The following is a 23,533-nucleotide window of genomic DNA, read 5'->3' as shown; positions in this document are numbered from 1 at the left end:
GGACCACGTACATTTGCGAAACGAGACTGTAACACACCAAACGCTCATTCAACATCTTTTCACAGGCTTTCTTGATGTTTTCAAGAAGTGAAGATATAAATAATGGGAGTGTGCAGTTTGTGTATATAAGGGTAAAATGTTATCGTTTTTAATATATACGTTGACTATCCATTATTATTGTAATGTTATTATTTTTAACGGTTACAAAAGAAGGTTTGCATAGTAGAGGGTATGGTAAAGTGGCACATACATCTCGTTTCGTTGCCCGGCCAATCTCCTGCAAACCTATTATATAAAAATAAAAAAGTGAAAAAGTGGGACGATTTGGGAGTATTGGACAGAGCATTTGTTGGTAATTTCATATAATGCGAATATTTACATAATCAGTGACCCGGGACATTTCACGCGGCCTAATACATCAAATGAAATCGCGCTGTGATTGCTCTGAGGCACAAAGGTATGACACACCAAACATACTCTATCCTCTATATGGCAGCATGTGATGTTATGTCTCGTCAATAATGACGTCGTGCCATGAAGAACAAAGACGTCAGATGATTTGCTTTGTCCAAATTCTAAGTCTGAAAACGTCATAATGCCTATACACACAATAGCTTATATCTAGTTGAGATAAGCATGTTTCGATTTGGAAGTCTATAAATATCAAAGTAATCTTTATTTGATAAACAACACACAAAGTTTGTATATACCACCTTTCACAAACACTTAGTATATCTATAGAGATAGATTTATGGAAAATACTGAGAATTTGTGATTTATAATTTTTTTTATTATTGTGTTAAATTGTTGAAGATTTATATAACATAAATGTATTTTCTAACTTGCTAAAGCTGTATTCCAAATTATAAAATTGAAATTAATAATTCGTAGACGAAACAAATTCGATAATTTGATACTGACATATTCAATGTCCTCAATATCATTTCGTGACTAACAAATAAAAAATGGTATCAATTTTTTCTTAATTCTTATAATTATTGGATTTTATATTAATTCTCTGAAACATAATTCGATTTCTATAAAACATTAATCAAAATATAAAAAATAAACATACTTGTTACAATAATATTATAAATGAAAGTTTTTTAATATTTTCTAAAGTGTTTTTTATCAAATAATTTTTTGATTAGAATTTATTTTGTTATACATCTTAATATTAATTAATAATAAATATAAATATTTTTAATATGTTTTAGTTTTATCATTTTGTGGTAAAATCTGTTAGTTTATTTAAAAACTTCTTGTCCTTTTTTTGGAGATCGACTCAAAAGCTTTAAATTGGGTTAATTATCAAATGAATCACTTATTTTAACCCAATGTATCATCCGCATTACTGCGAAATTTTTGGTCTCACTTAAATCACTCAACACACTAATAGTTGCATTCCGTTAAATCAAATTAAAAAAAAACTAACGGGAGCAGCTGAGGTGGAAAAATAATGGCTACTTCTGCTGACTGTATATTCCACTTCACTTCATTCCCCTTTAAACATCACTTCATTCCCCAGTAAACATAAGTGTGTGTAGTGTATTCAGGGTTTTAAACCTGTACGTGAACTAAAAGCCTAATACTACTTTCTAGCTTTATTAATGTAAAATCTTTTGTCACATTTTTTATATTTGACACTCCTCTTTGGTTGCTGCGATGGTTGATCACCTTTCTCAGAATCCTCATCCTCTTCATCTTCAAAAATATCAGCTTCTTTTTGCCAGACAGAACTTGTAGGAATTGCCTCTTCTGGACTAATAACTGGAGGCCATCTGACATAACCTGGAACAAGGCTATACCTCAGCAATTCGTTATACATGACTTGTAAGAATTTCTTTTACTTTATTTGTTAAATTTAAAATTATTTTATTCCTGCAATCTATGTAAGCGCTATGTCACCCGAACTTAACGGAAAAAGTTAACATTAACATCTTTTTTAATTTGATTTATCGGTATGCAACTGTTAGTCTGTTGAGTGGCTTATGTGAGACTAAAAATTTCGCAGTGATGCGGATGATACATTGGGCCGGAATAAGTGATACATTTGATAATTAAGCCGCTTTAAATTTTAGACAATATTGTATAATTTTATTAATTTAAATCCCTTAAATCATAAATCTTGAATCCTATTTCAATGATTTTTTACACCCCCTACCCCAATTCTTCATACTTATTTACAAAAAATGCCATCCAAATTTCTACTATTGTCCAAACTTTTTTACCTACAGCTTGGTAATGTGACACTGTATAACCCATTTCTGATTATTAAACTCATCAACCATTCACGGAAAACATACAAAAGAAAAAGCTGTACTCACCCTATTTTCAAAACTTTGTTGCCTCTTATATCCGGTATCCTAACAAGTCACGTTTTTGTTACTGTACTGCTCTTTCTTAAACTTTGTCTCACTGCTGTGTACCATCTCAGTATCCTCACCCCCATTTATATCCATTTTGGTCTATGATTTCAAATTCAAAATTTATAGATCTGTCTTTCGTTCTCATCTACCGTCATTTTTATGGCTGTCTTGGTTTACATTCTTGAAGAACTATGAAAGAGGTGATTGTGGTTGTTTTATTTTGATTATTCGTTTTTTGTGTTTCAATTAGGTTATAGTTTCTTACATGTTACTAAATTTTTTTGCTTTATCTTCTTCTCCGCATATAGTATGTTATGTGTTTGTGTTATTACCCCAAGCAATACCTTCGAATATGATAGTTTTTTTTGGTGATGATATTTGTTTCTTTCTGCAGGGACTCTGGCAAGTAATCCGTCAAACTAATTTAATTCACGTTGTTAATTTGTGTTTGGAAGTTGAGATTGTTGTTTTTGTTGTAGATGGGAGATCTTTCTGTTGAGGTTAGCGAGGGAAATCGCTTTGCTGCTCAGGAAGCCAAGGGGAAGGCTGTAGAAGCAATTCTGAAGGTATTCTGCTTTTAGTTTTATGTTTGTGTGTGAGTGTGTTGTGTGGAGTGGAGTGTTTGACATGATAATTTTATGAGCAGAACAGATTCAGATGCTGTATGAGAATTACTTCTGCTATATAAGATTTAATTCTTTAATCGAAAATAATCCGAATTTAAAAAGTGTCTATGACCATTTCCAAAATGCACATTCCGAATGCATAAATACCTACTAATTAATTGTATTCCTCTGCAGACACCTCTGGAGTCATGAACTCTGGTGGTCCTGTCTTCCTAATGATATGCATTGTAAAAGTTACAATAATATATGTAATATATATCTATATCTGCTATGTAGCACATAGTGTCCTTATGTTATATACATGATACCAGCTTCTATAATAAACTTTCGAGCATGCTTTAATTATAGGGAACAGTTACAAGATTTGGGCATTAAAAATTGAAAACTCTGAGCATACCCGCACAACGAGCAGCATGAGATGAATCTTAATGTCACACCTAGAGGAAGAAGGTTGTTCTACACCACACCTCTCAAGGTTGTTCTACACCACACATCTGAAGGCATTGTCGAATCAGAAATTCAGCGAGTTTCGGTTTGTATTTCTATTACTTCTGCTGTTAAATTAATTAAAATTAGAGATGTAGGGTGAATTTGACACTTCATAATTAGATTTCTGTTTGATACAGTTTGATTATATGTTGAAATCCAAAGGTGAAGGTATGAAGTGTATAGTGAGTAAGGATGGATTAGTTCTTTGGAATAAAATCATTTATTGTCGTTTATTGCTCACTCCCTTATTTGATATGATGCAGAAAAAATCTGAACTTTAAGCTTTATGCTCATTCCTTGATTGGAGTAGGAGTTGCTTCAAGTTTGTACCATGCTTCAAGAGGCAGATTAAGAACATATTTAAGATGGGCTGACTATGCAACAATTGCTACTGCTACTGTGGTACATATATTCTGTTTACATTAGAGATCTATTTTTATTTTTTGAAGTGCATTGTCTCGGTAGATTTTCATCGATCATGATAATTTGATAAGACTTGCAGAACCTCATAAAGCTAGGCATTATGTTTTTAGTGTCTGTTGATGCTGTATCATCTACTCTCTAATTATATTTTCCCTCTGCAGGCCACTCGCTTATGTTAAATGAGAATTGAGCTAGACACAACCACACCCGATCTGAGATCACGATTAAGTGTTTTCCTGCTATCGGCTTGGAGAGAGATTGTAAATAATTATATCCTCTGGTGAAACCCTCAATGTTGAAGCCAGGCAAATGCTCGGATGGGAGAAACAGATTCCAAAGCTTTTTGTGCAGAAATTAGACAAGGACGGGATACCAAAAAACATAATTGAGTATGCTTCACATTTTTCTGAAGTAGTCGCTGAAGGCTTAATGTGGGAGAATGAAGATCACACACGTCAGCTGGCAGACCTTATAAGGTTGGGTTTTCTCGTGGAATTCAATGAGGGACCATGTATCTCATGAAGACGAAGTCTGCAGACTTTTTTGGAGGATGAAGCATTCATTTTTTGCCACCTTTCCTGATGAATAGGTACGCTATCCTATCTTAACTAGAAGTTATATCGTCTCAAATTAGTCTGCAATACTGATCGTTCTTGTGCCCAGTATTTGAGATCCTTACATCTGATTAGATAGATTATTCACAGTAGTGCAGTTACATATAGTCATTAGGAATTGCAAAGTCCTCCAGAAATGCATTTTTTTTACTACTGTTGAGAGTGATATTAAAGACACAATTTGTACATCCTGGATATAAAAACACATGCATATTCTCTATGTATTTCCTACAACATAGCATATGTTAGATATGTGATAACTTGAGCTCAGTATATATAGGTCTCAGTGTCTCTATATAACTTATTACCTCAATTCTCAGTTGTTATGATGTGTGAACAAATTTTCAGGCTACTAATCTTCACTTTAGAGGACAAGGATTTTTCTTGCTATTATTTAGGGCCTATTAGCAAAAGGAATGAAGGATGCAATAAATGTATGTTACAGTTAGTTATTAGTGCTTCCCTCTTATATTTAAATGTTCTTATTAACTCTGTAGTCTGTAAGCCTTTTAATTGCAGACAATAATTTCTGGCTGTTCGGACGGGGGATTAGCTTCCATATTGCATTAGATGATTTGTTGCATTAGATGATTTGTAAGCCTTTCATCATGTCACAGTATAAGACTAAGGCCTTCATCTCCTTACTTGCTTCATTAGTTGTTTGCATGCTACTGTAAACTAAATATTATTGCTTATTTTTATGGTAGGTTCTGTGTTTAACAACTCTCCCCAGTGTAATGAAGCTCGATCAAGTGGTTTGTCAAATATTTCACCCAAAGCCACTTTAAAACATCATTTTCAGGATAGCATCAAATTTGGAAGTATATGTTTTCTTCAATATTTACTCAATTTCCAAATTATATATTTATGTAAATACTCTTCCAAATGTTCTCAACCATTTTTGGTTTAACTTATGGATTTTAGAGACATCCTGATTTTTTGATGTCCATCCTGGCAAAAATAGGTCAGCTGTTGATAATTTTTTATCTTATTTTCTTTAATTCGAGTTCTCTTTCAAATCTTGTGAATTTTCCTACATTGATGGGCAGGAATAGAAGCATTAGTCCTCCTAGGATATTGAGCAGAAGTAGTTTGAGTCCAAAATCAAGCTTGATAAAGAACCCGAGCATGAGCCCTAGAATAAGCATGACCCCTGATAGGAGCATGAGCAGAAGTGTTAGTGGAAGCCATCACGTGTCATTTGTGGAAGCAGGAGTTTTAGCAAAAGTCCTATTAAAAGTGGAAGTAGTCCTGCTAGAAGTTTAACCAGAAGCCATGCAAGTCCCTTCTAATGTTGTAATTACTTCTTCCTTTTGTTTATTGTGCAAGTAAGAATATGATGATGTATGGTAAGAATTTGATGATGTATGCTGGTTTCTGTTTTGCTCGAACAAGAATATTGCTAGATATTGTTTGAAATAAACTCTTTGTACCTAATGTTTTCAGCGGCCACCTGTTCCATGCTGGAAGATTGAAGTGGTATAGATTGAGAGAAAGCCAAGGAATACAAATTAAGTATCAATAGTCTTTGCCTTTTTCTCTGACTCTCTACAGAAACAATGTACTAACAATATACCGAATTATATGCCAGAGTGTTGTTTAATATAAGTTGTTATATCTTTGAACAGTGGCTCCTGTACTTGCAGTCATATATGATGCTGGATTTGGGCTGGTTCCTGGTTCAGAATCCCATGTTGAGTGGATTCTTATATATATATTTCTGTTATATATTTAAGCCTCTGATATGATTCACTTTTGTAATCAGCTATATGGATTATGGTATGTTTAAAACTACTGATGCTCTATGAAACTTCTGTTGGACATCATTATGTTAAAACTTTTACTGTACTCAATACTTTCATTGCACCTGAAAGATGATTATAACAAGGGTAAGTAAAACTTGAAACATGGTCAGGTGTAAAACTTGAAGCTTGACAAATTTTTTTATCAATATACCAAAATAAAAGGAATATAGAATCAGTAACAACTTTAATATTTATAGTTTAGTTGCAGTAATGATGAGTTTAGGTTTTCACTTACATTAGGATTTAGGAAAAATTTTGAAACATGTGATGCATAAATCTTATTCCACTCCTACTTAAAACAAGAATGAAGTGAAATTTTTTTACTACATGCATGATATTCATCTATATAGTTTTTACCATTCACGTGTCTTTGATTTTTTATTATGTGATAGATTTTTACTTTTTTTTTGTTATGGGTCACACGTGAAAAAAATATAATTATATATTTAAAATTAGTCAATTGAAATATATTAAATGAAATTAACAATTAACAATAACATAAATATTAACCTTTCTATATATAAATAAATGTATACTCAAAATATATGTACGGTGAGTAAGGATATATTAGTCTTTTGAAATAATCATTTATAGTATAATGAGTAAGGATAGATTAATCTTTTGAAATAAAATCATTTATTGTTAATATATTAGATTTATAATCAATTTGTTTAAAATTTATGAACTTATTTACTACAAAATAATCATTTTTATGCCCATGCGTAGCGGGCAAAAATTACTAGTTTTTGATAATATATGATTCTTGATTAACTACAAAATGTTAAAAGAATTTCCATGTCATTCTCCGGTACGAATATCGACGCACGGACTATAGTCTATACCGTAGTATTTCAGTTTTAAAATCGCGCTTTCTTGCAAATTAATTCGATAATTTTTTATCCCCTATTCCCCCAGCATAGACAGCATCTTCACCAGATCTGCTTGTCATTTTACCGATTAGCCTCTGCATTTTGATTCCCTTTCGCTATACATACACATATATACGTATATAAGTGTTGAGTTTGTTTGAAATTCTAGGGTTTGTTGAAGATGCAGAGCTCAAAGAGCTCATCAGTGCCTCAACCAGATGTAATTCTCGATTGGCTTCACAAAGAGATGGGATACAGGCCGCTTGGTCCTTACATTGCTTCCAGCAAGGCTTCAATGCCTTCCGCCGATTCGCTCCGTCGAATTCTCCGTGGAAACATGATCCCCGTCTGGAATTTCCTGTTGAAGCGAGTCAAATCGGAGAAAACTGTGGAGAATATCCGGAGGAATATACTCGTGCACGGCAGTGAGGGGATTGAGGTGGAGACGGTGAAGAGGAGTAGAGATAGGAGGAAGGAGACGGCTACGAGTTCGAATTTAGGGGAGAGTAGTAGAGAGGCTGCGTTGCAGGAGAGAGATGCGGCGGAGAAGGAGGTGGAGAGGTTGAGGCAGGTTGTTAGGAGGCAACGGAAGGAGTTGAAGGCGAGGATGTTGGAGGTTTCGAAAGAGGAGGCTGAGAGGAAGAGGATGCTCGACGAGCGGTCTAATTACAGGTCGAATGCTTGTGTTATGTTACACTTTTAGTATTTAATGTGGCTAATATTTTTAAATACTCTGCGTAGACGTTTTGTCGCATAGTGAGTGTAGGTATCATTATGTTTTTGGATTAGTATGGTTCTTATTCTTCAGGAAATAAATAAGCGGTTCGAAGTAATTAAAACTTTACAACCTAGTTATAAATGTGGTTGCAAGGGGAGTAGAAAGTAGGTCAATTACATTGATACGACTTAAATGCTGATGAGTAATATGATAAAAGTTAAGCTCAATGTTTTATGCAATTGTGTGTACCTCGTATTAGTGGCTTGAACTAATGAAAGAAGCCAATAAGTAAGATTCCTTTTGATTTGATTTGATTTGTCTTGATGTTTGTGATTGATAGTCTACTGATTGTTGTTAGGTTTAGTATTATAACCGATTTGACATTAATTTAATTTATATTTACCTGTAACTTCATAGTGTCATACTGGAAGTTTGTGCGATTTGCAACCAACAGGTTATAATATGAGGTATTAGCCTGTCATTGATAGTACCGGTGATGATTGTTTTAGTTAGGCTGACTATAGACCTTTTTATTGTATGTAGCCATATTCATGTACCATTGAATATAGTGCAGGCACAAACAGGTAATGTTGGAATCTTATGATCAACAGTGTGATGAAGCGGCAAAGATATTTGCAGAGTATCATAAGCGACTACGTTATTATGTTAACCAAGCAAGAGATGCTCAGCGATCCAGTTCTGACTCTGTTGATCTGGCTACCAGTATCCACACCGGCAGTGAGAAGGATTCTGTTTATTCCACTGTCAGAGGCTCAAAGTCAACGGATGACATTATTCTAATTGAAACTGCAAGGGAGAGGAACATCCGGAAGGCATGTGAGTCTATTGTAGAACAGATGATTGAAAAGATTCGCAGCTCTTTTCCAGCTTATGAAGGATGTGGTATCCATGCTAACTCTCAGGCAGAAGCTGCCAAGTTAGGATTTGAATTTGATGGCGAGATCCCTGAAGAGGTTAGAGATGTTATTATAAGTTGTTCGAAAAGCCCCCAACAGTTGCTTCTAGCAATCACTTCATACACAGAAAGGCTAAAATCAATGATTACTAGAGAAATAGAGAAAATTGATGTTAGAGCTGATGCAGAAACCTTAAGGTATGTATAGCTATATGTCTTCTTTTGTTGCAATTGTGGTGTAGGAACACTCACCAAGTCGTATGGTGTATGAGTGCTTGAATAGAAATACCAACCCTTTTTATTTCCAATTCGTCAGTTACAAAGTTCTGTGATCCACCATGTGTCTGTAACTACTTATGTTGCTACTGCATATTTCTTCTAGGAGGCTTTTCCTTAATTATTCCCAATTCTATAAATTTATATTTGGAAAATCATGTCATTTTTTTTGTTGCTAAATGTCTGCGGTCCTTGTTACTCAACACAAAGATTTAATGCATGCACTACTATGCAGTCGATTCATTTCTCTTCAATGACTAAATTTGCATATGCTGTGGTGACATCCTTAGAGATCTTATATTATTAGTTCTAAACACATATATGCACATCCTTTTGCCTAATTTGTAAATGTAATATCCTCAGTGACATCATACTATAATGTATTGCCGATAATATCCTATCACTGTAGTAGGTTATATAGCATACAAATATTTGTTTATGAACCAGTATCTGTGGTGGCATCATCTTTACTAGCAACGTATATTAGGTAGATTTGTTTTTGTCCTGTGGCTGATGCTATTAATAATTGCCTGAGATGAAATTAAGCTACGCTGCTATCATCATATTGGTATACTGAAATGGATAATGTATAAGTCTTCCTACAACCACTTTATTTACAGTGACTGATCTATTTTAGGTCTGGAGTTCATCTTTTACTTTTCTAGTGACATCATACTCTAACCATTTCCGAGGAATAATGTATTGCAACATCCTATCACTGTAGTAGGTTATGTAGCACATTTGGTGTGAACTGTTATTTGTAGTGGCATCATCCTTACTACTAACGTATATTAAGTAGATTTTGTTTTTGTTCGGCTGATGCTATTTACAATTGCCTGAGATGAAATTAAGCTTCTCTGCTATCATGTATTGGTATACTGAAATGGATTATGTTTAAGTCTTCCTACAACCACTTTATTCACTGTCACTGTTCTATTTTAGGTCTGAAGTTCATCTTTTGCTTTTCTAGCCTTCATTCATGTTTTTCCACTTTGGTCTCCTCGGAATATATTTCTCAATCAGTGGATAGTTTTTTTGTTACAAGTGTACATAGCCCTCAAAGAAAGGATACACTTCAATTGGTTGGTAATTTTTTGTTCCTTACCAGGTACAAATATGAAAATAATAGAGTCATGGATGCTTCTTCTTCTGATATAAGCTCGCCCCTACAATATCAGCTTTATGGAAACGGAAACGGAAACGGAAACATTGGGGGTGATGTGCCTTTAAGAGGGACCCAAAATCAACTTCTTGAAAGACAGGTATCCTGTCTTTACCTTCACATAATCTTTTTCTGCATCTAGTTTGTCAGGCCTGTAAAATTGGTAAAGAATTCTTTCAGCTACTTCGCTTTAAGGATTGTCAAACCTTTCATATTAATTAAAAAAAAATTTATTCAACAGTTTTTGTTTTCAAGTTTTAGGTCTAAATATGTACATGCTAACTCTGGGAGCTTGTCTATGTTGAAATTGTGTTCTTAAGGCCCCCCCCCCCCTCCCCCCCAAAAAAAAAACAAAACAAAATAAAAAAATTAAAAAATATATGAAAATAAAAATACCCAACAGTCGATGTAATTTGATTCTCACAATTGAAAAGATTATTTTTTACAGAAAGCCCACGTGCAGCAGTTTGTGGCTACTGAAGATTCACTAAACAAAGCTGCAGAAGCTAGAAGCATGTGTCAAAAGCTTTTGAAGCGATTGCTAGGAAGTAATGATGTCGTTTCTTCTCACACTGTCATTGGAGGCACATCTCAAAACATGAGTAGTCTTAGGCAATTAGAGGTAATATTTTTTTTAGCAAATTTGTTTAGGATGATGTTGTGAATGATGAATCAGTCATTCTTGTGTCCTTTGCTTCTTTATTATGTTTGGAAAAAATCAGTAGTCATAAGACACAAAATGACATTTATGATCGCATTCAGTTTTAAAACAACTTATATGTATCTTTTAAGGACTAATGAAGCTGCTTCTGTAACGGATGCACATGGGAACTGTACGAGGTTAACTAAAGACTAAAGAGTAAAGACTAACACTTAAAGTTTTTCGGAATTTATATGCATCTCGTGTTTGCTAGAATCTGAAGCCTAGGATCAATTACTCTATCACTTTGGAGTTCGGGCACTTGATTGTATATTCTTCTGGCATCATACTTATATATTCCTTGGTCAATATATATACTATTTGATACAGAAATGGAATTGCTTTCTGGTGTACGAGAGTTGGGTTAGCTGATTTAAATAGGCTGTAAGCAGCAGAATGTATCTTTAGTTTTTACTGTTTCAAATATATGGGATTAAAATGTGCAACACAAGCATATCAATTCTCAGTATACTCGATCAAGCAGAATGCATATTTGTTGTTCAAATGCAGCTCTCAGAGTTGATCTGTTTTTGAATTTTACATGAGTATTGCAAAGGTCTAAAGGACGCATGGTTGTCACGTCGATAAGTCGAGTCGAGTCAATAGAGGTCCAGCTTGTTGACTAGCCGACTAGTTGCTATAATTAAGAAAATAATAATATATATCTTATACACGTGGTTTCCTATAACAAATTTTAACACTCCAGTTCTCATATGTATATCAATCAGAAAATAGATATGTTGAATTACAAAAATATTTTTTCCCCCTTTCATGTACACACATTAACACATTAACTCTACCAATATATAAACAGATAATACTACATGTATATTTCAGTTTTAATCAACTTATGCATACATAAACACATACACACACAAAGATCATTTATCTAATAGTCTGTTTGGATTTATCATTTATCTAATATTTTACTGTTTGTCAGTTACACTGCTTATTTGACTATTATATGGTGCTTTTGATTATGTAGCCAGGATCTTTCTTTTGTCTTGTTAGTGTATATTCATTTCACAGTCATCAATGTAAGCTTGCAGATTGAAACTATCCATTCTGTAAAACGACAAGTATTACACAGCAAGAAGATATCATGTTATGTATAATTTTTTTGGGATATATGCATGTATTTGTTTAAATTAATCTTTTCTATTTTACATGAAAATTCTTTTTTTTGAAGCAGTTAGAAGTTTGGTCCAAGGAAAGGGAAACAGCTGGTTTAAGGGCTAGCTTGAATACATTGATATCTGAAGTGCAACGTTTGAACAAATTATGTGCTGAGAGGAAGGAAGCTGAAGATTCTTTGAGAAAGAAGTGGAAAAAGATTGAAGAATTTGATGCTCGTAGATTGGAGCTTGAGTCCATTTATACAGCTCTACTTAAGGCAAACATGGTAAGACCAATTTTCCATAAATATTTCTTGAACTGTCATGTGAAAAAGCAGTTATGCGATTTCTGTCATGGAAGTGAATATATATAAGATTTGATGTTTTAAAACTATAGTTGTCAGTCAAGTATAACTGATCTTTATAATGTGTGATATTTACGTAAACAGACACATTTAAGTTGTAACGCGACATTTATTGCGACTCCACACACAAACACTGCTCGAAGAAGGGGCACCAATGTATATATGACTATCACCGTGCTATATGTAGCATTCAGTTATTAATGATTCTTTCAACCATGGGCCCATGGCATATGCACTGATGAAGCCTTGCTTCTGAGATGCTCACTGCTTCATGCAATGTTTTTTTTTGGTTCCATTGTAGGATGCTGCAAACTTTTGGAGTCAGCAGCCATTAGCTGCAAGAGAGTATGCATCAGACACCATAGTTCCAGCATGTACTGTTGTGATGAACATATCAAATGATGCCAAAGATCTTATTGAAAGAGAAGTGTCAGCTTTCTACCAAAGTCCAGATAACAGCTTATATATGCTTCCCTCGACCCCACAGGTAAATGGAATATGTATGGAAATTGTTTCTTGTAATTATTGTGCACTAAAGGTAATAATTACAGGATATTTTTTGTGTTAAACTTGGCCTGTTCTGATTCTCTTATCACATACCCAATTGGGCATGAAATTAGCGTTTTTGTAATAAAACAGTTTTTCACTCTCGAAAGAGCTTAAAACCTATTGCACTTTTAAAAGAGCTAAAAATGTAAAGATATTACCAGGCACTCTTGGAGTCCATGGGTGCCAGTGGATCCACAGGCCCAGAAGCAGTTGCTGTTGCTGAAAAAAATGCTGTTGTGTTGACTGCAAGGGCTGGTGCTAGAGATCCATCTGCCATTCCCTCCATATGCCGTGTTTCTGCTGCTCTTCAATACCCTGCAGGTTTGTTCTATTAATAATTTAGAATGTGCTATATGTTTGAGTTGGATTTAATCTGAATTCTTTTGCTAGGTAATTTAATCAGATTTGTTTGTTGTAGTTCTGTTTATCTTTTTCTCTTGGTTCTGTCCCACACGGGGGTTCAAAATACAGGTTATGTTACATGTACGCTCGTCTAATATGACAAATTCACTAAAGAAGTTTTAATTTTCCTGATCGACAGCTAAGCTTTAATCCCGAACTCTTCTTTTTTCCTTGTAAGAGAGTTTTACCATGACCATTAGACTATTTCAGTGGGGTGGAAACAATATTAAACCATTAATCAAGAAGTGTTTTAGGTTAGTAGGCCTCCAAGGGGGCGTTTGGTTCGCGGAGTGGTATGGGGTCGGAATGAGGAATCAGGTTAGGGTAGTATGGGGTTAAGGTATCATTTCCGATATCACGTGTTTGGTTGAGTGTTGGAGTGAATCTGTTCAATTTAAAATATTACTAGCCTATGGGAGTATATAATTCAAAATTTATTATTTGTATTGTAGATTTTAACATTATTTTATTAGTGTTTTAGTATAAATGAATTGAAGTTTAATTAAATTATATTTCTCTTGAAAATTGCTTTTACAATTCTTTTAATATTATAAATCGGTAGTATGAACATAAATATTCTTATTATCTATCAGTAAATGTTTTTCTAATATTAATATGTTATGATGTGTATTTCAATTAATATTAATATTTTTCATATTTCGTAAATCTTCATTTGTAAGAAAAAAGATACTGCCTCTGTCCCTCTCATTTCTTTACAGTTACTATTTTGAGATGTCCCTCTCATTTCTTTACGTTACTATAAATGGTAAGTTTTTCTCATCATTACACCCACTATCTTCCCCTACTATCTCATATTTAACAATAAAAACTACTATTACACCCACTACTTTCCTCCACTATCTCAAATCTATTATTAAATATTGATAGGTCCCACCACTTTACCCACTTTTCATCTAATTTTACTCATTTTTTATACATTGTCTTGGTCTCCGTGTCCCCCTCCAATGTAAACAATTGAGGGGGACGGAGGGAGTATAATTTATCGCTTCCGGTTTGTCTTGGAGTACACAACGCTAGTTAGAGTTAATAAGGTTTACATGATGATTCGTGTTTGTATTTTAGAATTAAGAAGAGTTATATTATGGTTCGTGTTTGTTTTTGAGTGGAACACGTTATAATAAAGAAGAGACATGTTGGTTTGTCTCTTTTTATTATATAATTGTTTATATTTGTTTCTTGAAAAAGATATTCAAAATTTTATATTTATAATTATATTTTTAACTTCATTATATTCTTTTTTATATGGAAAATTATATGGTAATGTATTGAAATTTGATAAAATATTATTGACAAATTGATTAAGTTTTCTTTTAGAGAATTAACTTTTACAATATTTATTTCTATATTATAAGTAGGTAATATAAATAATATATATTTTAACAATCTATTTATCAGTTTTTTTAAATATTAATTTATGTTATTGATAGTAGTTTTACTTTTTTATTTATTTGTTATCTTTTAACTAATTATAAATTATAAGAATAGAATGTTTATTTTCTAGATTATAAGAAAAGAATGTTGTTTATTTTGTATCAGTTACATGATAAATTCCTGTTTGTTTTGGAGTAGAAGATATTAGTGTTTAAGACAGAACTAATGCTTAAAATAGAACCATAGAACCACTAAGGTACTGCTGCGGAACCCTATATTTTACATAGATTTTCAGGTTTTAAATCTAAATACATGTTTTTTTTGCATCGTTGTGTGTGTTCAGAAGTAATTTCAAAATATAATACATAAATAAGACATTTTTTTCATTTGCAGTTCTGTTGCAGAACCGTAACTAATACTAGAAATAAGGTAAGGGTTCTCTGTCTAATGGTTCTCTTTTGAACATGACCCAATTAAATTATATTCGAAAGGATAATGTTGGAGTTTTTGTCTTGTAGGACATCACAAGTATTTTTTAGTCTTTGAAACTGTTTAAAACTTTTTAATGATGTAAGAGTAAGAGAACTACACGTGTTGTAGACTTGTAGGTATAATGAGAGTTTTTTTAAGTTGGATTTTTTCTTTTTCTTTTCTAAGTAAGGGTAATTTAGGGATGACCAACAAACATGACCAAACCAAAAAAAAATATAACCAAATTATACCCATGTTTGCTTATCACAGTATAGTATGTTATTGACTAAATTAAATTATTATATTATATAAAAAAATTTAATTTTTTTTGTTAATAATGACATTTATTTGTACATATAAATATTTTTTGGAAGAATAAAAAAGTAACATAAAAAATGATACCCATACCACCTTCTCATACCCACCTACCCCTTGGGTTTCAAATGCTCATTCCTTGGGGGTTTGAGGTATTTGTATGAGTAGAAAATTTTCAACCAAACATGAGGTATGAATTCGGTGGGTTTAATAACCCATACCTGATTCTTGATACCACCCAACCAAACGAGCGCTAAATAAAATTTTACTTTTAAGGGAATGGGTTATTCCCCAGTTTATTTTGTGTTGTCATTCTTAAACAAATTTATATGCAGCACGTTACAGTCAGTTTTAGTTTTACCTCAGATTTTTTTATTATGCTTGTCATCATCGTGCGCGCTCTTGTTATATTGCTTGTTCTATATGGAATGGAAATATTAGGAGTTACATGTGGTGCCCTTATTGTCTGCATTGAGCTTGTCATAGTAATGTCCTATATATTGTTTTTAGTATTTCTGATATATAGTACTACTGCCCCCCAAATTTGTTTTTAAAACATGGTTTATGCAACTGCCTTGTATTGTTTTAGGTTTGGAAGATGCTGGATTAGCATCTATTTTAGAATCAATGGAGTTCTGCTTAAAACTTCGCGGGTCAGAGGCTTGTGTGCTGGAGGACCTGGCAAAAGCAATTAATTTGGTACACATACGTCGAGATTTGGTTGAAAGTGGTCATTCAATACTTAATCACGCTTATCATGTGCAGCAAGAGTATGAAAGGTGCGGTTCAACTTGTTCTTTTTCTTTTATTGCTGGACATTATAAAACAACAGTTCTCCATTTTTTTTCCTTATTCTTCTTTCCCTTGTTCAACAGTAAGCCATTTAACTAACCCCCATCATATGGCAGTGGCATTGTATAGTGTTTACCTATTTCAACCCATTACTATATAATCCTGAACTAGATAGCAAAATTACAGATGGATTGTATGATTTAATCCTTTGTGAACCTATAAATTTGGGTTTGAGATCTAAAACAACAAAAGGCCTGAGTTTTGCCAGGCCATACTGTGTATACGCTGCATGGCCAGCAAACTGCCTCAGTTTCTTACATGTTTACACTATTATTTGGCCAAGATAGTAAAAAAATGAGTCCTTAATCTTTTTTAATCACAATCTCTCTATCTATTCTATGTTTTGTCATGCAAACTTGATGAAGTGGAATAACACAATATGCTTGGTATACTGCATCTGACAGGACAACAAGCTTTTGCCTGAATTTGGCTGCAGAACAAGAGAAAACTGTTACAGAGAAATGGTTAAATGAACTGAAGACTGGAGTTATAAATGCTCAGAAATGCCAGGAAGATTGCAAATATATAGGGGGGTTGGTAAGTAGTCAATAATTTACTGCCAGTGTTGTCTACACTATCCTTTAAGTATATGGTTTAGTGCCTAGAATCTTGTTATCCTTGCAACATTATGTCGTCTGTCAAGTCATCCATGCTGGGGCTACTTGTTTACAGATGTGGGTACCCATGTTAAAAACCGTCAATATATGTTTCGAATTTCCTGCTTCTTATCTGGCTGGTTCTGTTTTATTTTATTGTATATACTCTGGCTGCTCCATTAAGCAGGGTACTGAGAGATTGATTTCTTCTTCTTATTTTGTCAATAAAAGCTATAACATGGCCCTAGCATATCTTTCTTTTTTTTTTGAGCAAACAAATTACTTGCATCTTTTCTTCCCACGTCATTCATTTCTTTTTGTTGAAATTCTTTTGGCAGCTTGATGAATGGTGGGAACAACCAGCGTCAACTGTTGTTGACTGGATTACTGTTGATGGACAAAATGTTGCCGCTTGGCATAACCATGTGAAGCAGCTTCTTACATTTTATGACAAGGAACTCCTATGATCATACTCATTAGGCACTTGGTTTTATGGGGTGAATACTAAAGTTTGCCCTTGGCCCATGCCTTCCTCACTCCTATCAGTCCTATGCCAATTGCAGACATTAACTAAATGTTTGTATGGTATGGTTGCAATTGTGCTTCGTGAATCCTCTGTTGAGACCTGTACAATAGCAGTTTCAGTTGTCTTAACAGAACCCAAGGTTAGATCGGGGAGCCCAAGGTTAGATCGGTTGGTGGGTTATTATATGTTGGATTCAGGCAGGGCTGGGAAGTTTCCTTCATTGGGCATGTATAGATATTTCTTCCTCTGGCAGGAGTTGTGTGATCGTATGTTGGGTTGCCTCTGTTTTCACTTTATTTCTTTCTCCCTTGTTTGTAATGTTTGAGTTTGATTAGGGCTGTGTACAGGGAGAGTAAATTAACTTTAGAGGGGCTGGGGTGGGGTACTTTGTTCGATAAAAGTTCTATGGTAAAGTGTGAACTGATTGATTGGTATGCATATTGAAAGACAATGATGGTAGGGATTGAGCGTAGTTGTGTTTATTCAACTTCTACACCTGTACTCCCTCGTTTCCTACATTTTGCTATAGCCTGAACTTAAACGGATACCGACTCAAACCTGTTTCCTTCAGGTTTATAAAATTCTGACCGTATGTGTGATTGCATTATCCACTTCTCAAGCTTTTGAGTAGTAAACTATTCGTATACTCTGTCCTCCTCACTCAATTGTTTACATTGAGGGACAGGGGTTTGGCACACATTTTAATGTTATCATAAAATATAATTTGATAAATTATTTTGACAATTTTTTTCTTCTGAATGAAAGCTTAATATTTTAATTTTAATTAAAAAAGTTGAAAATAAGTTACTCCAATAAAACTACTCCCTCCGTCCCTCCCATTTCTTATCGTTTGGGTTGGGCACGGAGGTTAAGAAATATGTATAAAGTAGTTGAAAAGAGAAAGAAAAGTGGGTGAAGTGGCGGGACCCATTGATTTTTAATGTATAAAAAGAAGATAGTGGAGTAAAAGTAGTGTGAAAAGGAAAGAAAAGTGAAGAAGTGGTGGGACCTATTGACTATTTTGGGTAAGTTTTGAAATGTAAAGAATTGGATGGGACATCCAAAAAGGAAATTGTAAATAAATGGAAGGGACGGAGGGAGTATATTTTATGAAAATGAGAGGGACTGTGAGCTGTGAGCGAGGGAGTATTTGAAATTCTACTACTGGTTCTTTTTTATGGCCTAACATAAAGACAAGAATACTAGACAGTATAGGTAGACAGGTAGTCTATATATCAATCTTGTCCAGCATGCAAAATGTATAAATGATGTACAGAGTAGTAATATAATGTACGATAAACTGGTAATCGACAAGGCGACATCTGTATCAAATTAGTGAAGATAATACTCACTCTGTTTTTTAATATATGACGTTTGACTTTTTGGCACACACTTTTAAGTGCTTTGACCGGATAATTAAAAATATTATTTTTATTTTTCAAAAAAAAAATAATATTATTTTTAAAATTTTCTTTTTCTAAATAAAAATATGTAATCAAAATTTTAATTCACAAAAAAAATCAATTAAAAATAATAAGTTTTACTATCCAGTCAACGCACCTAAAATCACGTGCCCAAATCAAAAGTGTCATAGTATAAAAAAAAACAGAGTGAGTATAGTGGTATTGAAGAAAAAAAATAATTGGCAGACAGGTTTATAACGAGGAGGCTAGCCGCCTAGCATAGCCGTGGTGTTTGTGTTGAATTGTCGCCGTGGTGTTTGTGTTGAATTGTCGTCCACAGTAGGCCAGCTTGATGTCAAATGCAGCCGAATTATTATCTTTCAATAATATAGCAACCCAGCATCATGAACCCTCAGAGCGCCGTTCGAATAATCTCATTAAATTTGGTTTTAAACTAAGAGTCGACTTGGATAAGATTAAAATAATAACTTATTCATTGAGATAAATACAACAATTTTTTTATTTTTTTTGACAAACAAAGGATTTTATTAATACGAATCGCAAACCCAGCCGGGACAAACCCCCGAACTGTCAACTATAATCTGATTGTGAAACAAAAAACGAACTAAACAAATAGTCGTTTTGTTTTCAGATCGCTACTTAATTCATCTAGTTTGGGAAATTTTTATATTTTATGTAATTTATTATTTATATTTATTTTAACTTAATTTCTAATTTATCATACAAATAATGTATTTCTATTTAAAATCGAAAATAATATAAAACCGGAAGGTATAAGCCCTCCAAGCAAGCTCTTGGACGTGAGCCTCATTCGGTGTTCAAGTAGAAGATAAACCTGACGACGGAATGGAACTTATTTCCACTTAAACACCTTTGCTGGGCAGTACAAAACATTCCCTCCATCTTATAAAAATAATGTTGTTTTGTCCAATTTTTTTCCCTTCAGAATACGTGTCCTCTTTCTTTACCTTATACAAAATTTACATAACTATCAACTCAGACACCTTTCAAGACTTGTCATGCAAAGAATCAATAATAAAATTAGTCATTTTCAAAAAAAATAAAAAATTAGTCATTTGAATGTAATAATTAATATGCACAAGAATTATAATTATTATTTTTATGTTTGAATCTATTATATATCTAATAGAGCAACTACGAGTAATTTAATTCGAAGACTAAATTACCCTTACTCATTATATATGTATTAATATATATAAAGGTCGTTATGGACTTTTAACAGTAACCTATTTATTAGACATTAATGCCTATTCATTAATATGCATTAATAACTTTATAATCGAAACTCCAATACAAATATATCTATATTATATAAAAATATGCATATTATATTTGTAATTATGATTTAATAAATAAAAAAACAAATATCCAGTATTATAAAAAGCGGGTATCAGAAAATCGGTGATTAATCAGAATGATTAATAGGATCATAATCTAGAATTAATTTAATATTATATATATATAATTATTTTTAAAATTTTTAAATTTGACCCACAATTTTATATTTATATTTTAACAAATATTTTAATAGCTAGAATATACGTATATAGATATCAACATAATATGACTTAAAATATGAGCTGAAACATGTGGGAAATCAACGAAGTCTCTGTTATTAGCGGTGAGCGAGAGCGGACTGAGGGTTTGAAGAAAAACAAACATGAAGCTTCGTTTCTCGGCAAAATGTTCCCCGCTTTTTCGCCGGGTTTCATTCGATTTTTTTATTAGATGATGGAAAAATTAAATTTCTTTTATAACACAAATAATATTAATTTGAAAAGATAACAAATAGATATAAAAAATATTGAAAAAATAATTTAAAACAATCGTGCTTTGCACGGGTCAGAAAGCTTTTGAGATAAAGAGGGGATGGTACGCTTTTATAAATCATTTAAACTTCAAATTCGGAATATTTTATAGATTGGTTTATTTTCTAGATTTTATGTAAATAACTATATTTTTGTGTAATTGGTGTTATTATAATGATAAAAATAAGAATAATATTTTAATTTAATATTTCTTAATATATATATATATATATATATAATTTTTAATATTTCTTAATATATATATATATATATATATAATTTTTAATTTTTTATTAAAATGAGATGAAGGAAATTAAATTTAAGACGTATGACCAGTGATGAGGTGAAGACAAATGTTGTAAACAACTATTTCACAACTTCATTTGCTTAATAGGATTGCCCTGCGAGGTGGTTGGCCAGAACTGACATTGAGATAGTCATTATTAATATCCGCGCATCAACACTGGATGAGCCGTTGCAGAATGGAAATAGAAATGGTATTGGTATTGTTGCTAGGAATCACAAGATTTCATGCGTACGGGATTCTCTTGGATCAAGATGGAGATTTCATTGAGGAAGAAGGGTTGGGAGAGGTGGTCAGACAGATTAACAACATGAGCAGAACATACAATGGGATGAGGCAGGATGACGGCACGAAATGGGACTGTGAGTTGGTGTCTGTGAACGCCTCCAGGAATAGGGCGGCTCTGTGCATGGCCCAGTATGGGATGCCGAATTTCAGCTTCAGCCTTTTGAAGAGCTTCAAGAACAACTAGAAATGGACGGCAGAAATAGACTTGACTGGTGAGGAGGCTGATGACGGCATTGATGGTTAAGTAAATCTGGTTGTCAAAGGAAGTGGTAGTAGTCTAGTAGAGGTTTGCCAGCAAAAGGTCAGAAGAAGATCATTTAATCATCTGTTTCGTGCTTGTTTAATGATCAAGCATGCATTCTGCAGGTCTTGTTTTCTAGTCTATGTAGTAGTAATATATTAGGTAGTTTATCAGATTTTATGCATTGTGTTGTTGGGATGTTGTCGGAGCTGTGCTAATTTTGATTGTAAAGCAAGCTGCCGTAGTTTTATTAATGAAATATTTAAGCTGGTTTATCTAAAAAAAAAGAGGTAGTCGTTAAACATTTGGAGGCTCCAAAGCCTATGGCAATCTAAAATGGAATTTCAGGGATGTCACCTGCTTTGGTACACGAATACAAAATACACGGTGATTTAATGCAGGATATGGAGTCATTCTATATGCACGATATAATTTTTTTTAAAATATATAAATATATTTTCATGTGAAAAATATATATTTACATGAATATAATATATAATTTTAAAATATATAAGTATATTTTCATATATATATATATATATATATGCATATATAATAAATATTCATGTATAAATTTGTATAAAATTATATATATATAAAGATTTGATTTATGTTTCTTAAAATAATACCTAAAAATGTATTTAATTAAATCATATTATTATATTTATATTAAATATACATTAACACATTTCGAAACTGGTACAAATTTCAAATTAGACATACGAATCCTAAAAAGATCGGATATAAATTTCATCTACAGTTCTACACTGTACACTACACCACTGAATGGTCTAGGTGACAACATGCGAAAACAAGTTAAACGGGCCTCCAGCAGTCTTTGAGGACAAAACTCAAATATATATGGGTTCCTGTTACTTGACAACCGCGTGTTAGATAAGGGTTATCTAACATACTGTACGGGAGCCGTTGGATGTATATTTCAAAGGCCCGGATTCAATCTGAGATTTTAATGTATCCGTTATAAAAAATCGCGGATAGGTAAAACTCCCTTCAGCGGTAAATAACTGCGGATAGGGAGTATTTCCTTCCGCGGAAAATAACCGCGGATACATTAAAAACCCAAAATCAGATCTGAGCCCTTGAGATATAAATCCAACGGCCCCCGTACAGTGTGTTAAATAACCCTTATTTAACACGCGGTTGTCAAGGAACAGGACCCATATATATGTACAAAACAAAATACAAAAAACTCCTTCAAAAATAATTAAAAATTAAATACAAGAAACTAACTGCCATAGCTACACTTAAAACTCAAAACCATATACCTAGGCCATTTGTTGATATCCGATCCGATCTGTGGTTAAATAAATAAATATGGACACTTATTAAAAAAATACGATCCGTTAAAAATCTGATCCGATAAAGAATGGATAAGGATATAGTCAAATCTTATCTGTTAACGATCCGATCCGATCCACGCTTAACTCTATTATATATTTTATATTATATTAATTATATTAATATATAATATATAAATAAAAATTTCTAAAAATACAAGACAAAATCGTGAACATAATATCAAATAATTTATTTATTATTTTTTTATTTACTTGATACATACTATGTTGAAGGTTTCATAGGAACAACCACCAAAAATTTTCAATTACATTTTTGTTAATAACATGTGACTGCCGACTTTACTTTACTGCTTTATTAGTTTCCTTTTGTGCTTGTTAAGTTAAAATTCATGAATTAACAGTTAGAAAATATCATTACTTTCTTTATGGAAGGTTATTACGTTTTCTATGGTGCAAAAATATATTTCATAAATTTTAGTGGATCGGATCTCCGATCCGATTATCTACATTCTGAGTGGACCGGATATGAATTAGCTTATAAAATATCTGACTCCTGATCTGATCCGAATCCGATAAAA

At 33.0% G+C, this 23,533-nt stretch overlaps 1 protein-coding gene and 1 long non-coding RNA gene across 17 annotated transcripts; both read left to right on the top strand.

The window, feature by feature from the left end:
• The first annotated feature begins 2,274 nt into the window (after window positions 1–2,274).
• Window positions 2,275–6,142, top strand: LOC108210907 (uncharacterized). Of its 16 annotated transcripts, none has more exons than XR_010289874.1 (7): window positions 2,275–2,569; window positions 2,849–2,935; window positions 3,344–3,527; window positions 3,748–3,886; window positions 4,069–4,955; window positions 5,041–5,115; window positions 5,229–5,969. It is a non-coding gene; the product is annotated as an uncharacterized LOC108210907 (long non-coding RNA). The 16 variants fall into 16 exon arrangements; XR_010289875.1 differs by having other exon boundaries at window positions 4,069–5,342; window positions 5,446–5,485; window positions 5,571–5,969; XR_001804925.2 differs by having other exon boundaries at window positions 2,279–2,569; window positions 4,069–4,496; window positions 4,870–4,955; window positions 5,041–5,969.
• A 1,000-nt stretch (window positions 6,143–7,142) lies between these two features.
• Window positions 7,143–18,037, top strand: LOC108214851 (AUGMIN subunit 5). The gene is made up of 10 exons (XM_017387067.2): window positions 7,143–7,867; window positions 8,488–9,027; window positions 10,214–10,367; window positions 10,716–10,889; window positions 12,160–12,369; window positions 12,749–12,934; window positions 13,158–13,317; window positions 16,166–16,355; window positions 16,833–16,965; window positions 17,363–18,037. The coding sequence occupies exons 1-10, from the start codon at window positions 7,377–7,379 to the stop codon at window positions 17,489–17,491; spliced, it is 2,367 nt and encodes a 788-aa protein (XP_017242556.1). The 5' UTR covers window positions 7,143–7,376; the 3' UTR covers window positions 17,492–18,037.
• Window positions 18,038–23,533: the final 5,496 nt, after the last annotated feature.

Source organism: Daucus carota, chromosome 3, assembly GCF_001625215.2.
Source record: "Daucus carota subsp. sativus chromosome 3, DH1 v3.0, whole genome shotgun sequence".
In the NCBI taxonomy this organism is placed as follows: Eukaryota; Viridiplantae; Streptophyta; class Magnoliopsida; order Apiales; family Apiaceae; genus Daucus; species Daucus carota.
This window is presented reverse-complemented; position numbering and strand designations above follow the sequence as displayed.